The sequence below is a fragment of the Calliphora vicina genome, chromosome 4 (assembly GCF_958450345.1).
Source record: "Calliphora vicina chromosome 4, idCalVici1.1, whole genome shotgun sequence".
Lineage (NCBI taxonomy): Eukaryota > Metazoa > Arthropoda > Insecta > Diptera > Calliphoridae > Calliphora > Calliphora vicina.
In genome coordinates this window covers 16,613,740-16,615,341 of record NC_088783.1, presented here as the reverse complement: position 1 = coordinate 16,615,341, position 1,602 = coordinate 16,613,740, and the positions used below count along the sequence as shown (strand labels likewise).

Below are 1,602 nucleotides of genomic sequence, written 5' to 3'. Positions count from 1 at the left end.
GATAGTGTCATCGCCAACTTGCCACCTCTACTATTAACGCATATTTTTTGCATTTACAACTCTTTATTAGTTATTTTTTTATATTACTGCCGTCAAAATGTTTAAAAAGTGAGTATACTTTTATTAAATAATACAATTCAAAGCACTTGCCCTATATATAAATACCATTCTAGATTTGAAGAGAAAGAAAGTGTATCGTCCGTTCAACAATTGAAGTCATCTGTGCAAAAAGGAATACGTGCAAAATTGTTGGAAACCTATCCCTTGTTGGAGACTCACATTGATGCAATTTTACCCAAAAAGGATACATACCGCATAGCAAAATGGTGGGTTTAGAGTCAAGTTATTGTTGCCTGAAACACGATTTTTATTTTGCATTTACTTTTCTGCAGTCATGACCACATCGAATTACTTTTGAATGGTGCCGGTGAACAGGTATTTTTCCGTCATCGTGATGGCCAATGGATGCCAACACTGAAATTATTGCACAAATTCCCCTTCTTCGTAAACATGCAGCAGGTGGATAAAGGTGCCATACGTTTTGTTCTTAGCGGTGCTAATATTATGTGTCCTGGTTTAACCTCACCCGGAGCCATGATGACACCGGCCGAAAAGAATACCATTGTTGCCATTATGGCCGAGGGTAAAGAGCATGCTTTAGCTATTGGTATTACAACATTGTCTACGGAGGATATGTAAGTAAAATATTATCATGTGCATGAGAAATAAACTAAATTGTTTATAATTTTTAGTGCTAAAATCAACAAAGGTATTGGTGTGGAAAATTGCCATTATTTGAATGATGGTTTGTGGAAAATGAAGCATATTAAGTAAATTCGACTAGTCCTATTGTAGCAAACAATCTCTTTATTAAGAATATTAACTGCATTTTATATGTACAAATAAAATAAAAAAAAAATATATTATGATGTCACATTCAGATTATGTATAAACTGCAATATAATTGAATAATTTCGTTTGTAACTTTAACTAAGGTAAGTTTTAGAAATCGATTAATATGCTTTTTTAATAGAAAATTATTATATTAAATCCGCCAAGTGGTATCCAAGTGAACCTATTGTTTTGGACGAGTGATGTATTTTAAACTCGCCATTTCACTATCAGCCTAATTATGAATAAACAAATTCCCCGGGAGTTTTTTCCCATTGAAATTACATAGGAAAAATGGGAAAAGGGAGAAAACTCCCGGGGAATTTTTATTCATAATTGGGCTGTATTTCAAAGAAATAATCTACAATATCCGAAATTAGAAATTTTAAAGTGTTACTTCGGCTTTAAAGTTATTAAAAAGAGTATGAATGTTGAAAAATTATTTACATATAGTCGTCTAGCCTGCAAAAAGGCCTATAAATTGTGTGATTTCAAAAACCAATAATTGATAAATTGATGTTCTGCATGTCGCACGATTTTGTACATTGACACAGGTTTGTTTACTCGAAAGTAAAACGTAAAATCATATTTCCATTTGTAAAACACCAAAATATTTTAATACTTTTTTAAAAACGTTACACGGTTTCGGTATACGCATGCGTGGATCCACATTAATCATGAATTAAAATTTAATTTACTATATATTTTTTT

The 1,602-nt window shown here is 31.8% G+C and overlaps 1 protein-coding gene across 1 annotated transcript; it reads left to right on the top strand.

Moving 5' to 3' along the window:
• Positions 1–964, top strand: MCTS1 (malignant T-cell-amplified sequence 1 homolog). Its single transcript, XM_065507604.1, has 4 exons — positions 1–108; positions 174–326; positions 393–695; positions 753–964. Exons 1-4 carry the CDS (start codon positions 98–100, stop codon positions 832–834), a joined length of 549 nt encoding a protein of 182 aa, XP_065363676.1. The 5' UTR covers positions 1–97; the 3' UTR covers positions 835–964.
• Positions 965–1,602: the final 638 nt, after the last annotated feature.

Coding starts and splice junctions, on each gene's coding strand:
- MCTS1 (XM_065507604.1), top strand. Junction 327..392: donor ACATACCGCATAGCAAAATG/GTGGGTTTAGAG, acceptor ACTTTTCTGCAG/TCATGACCACATCGAATTAC. Junction 696..752: donor ACATTGTCTACGGAGGATAT/GTAAGTAAAATA, acceptor TATAATTTTTAG/TGCTAAAATCAACAAAGGTA.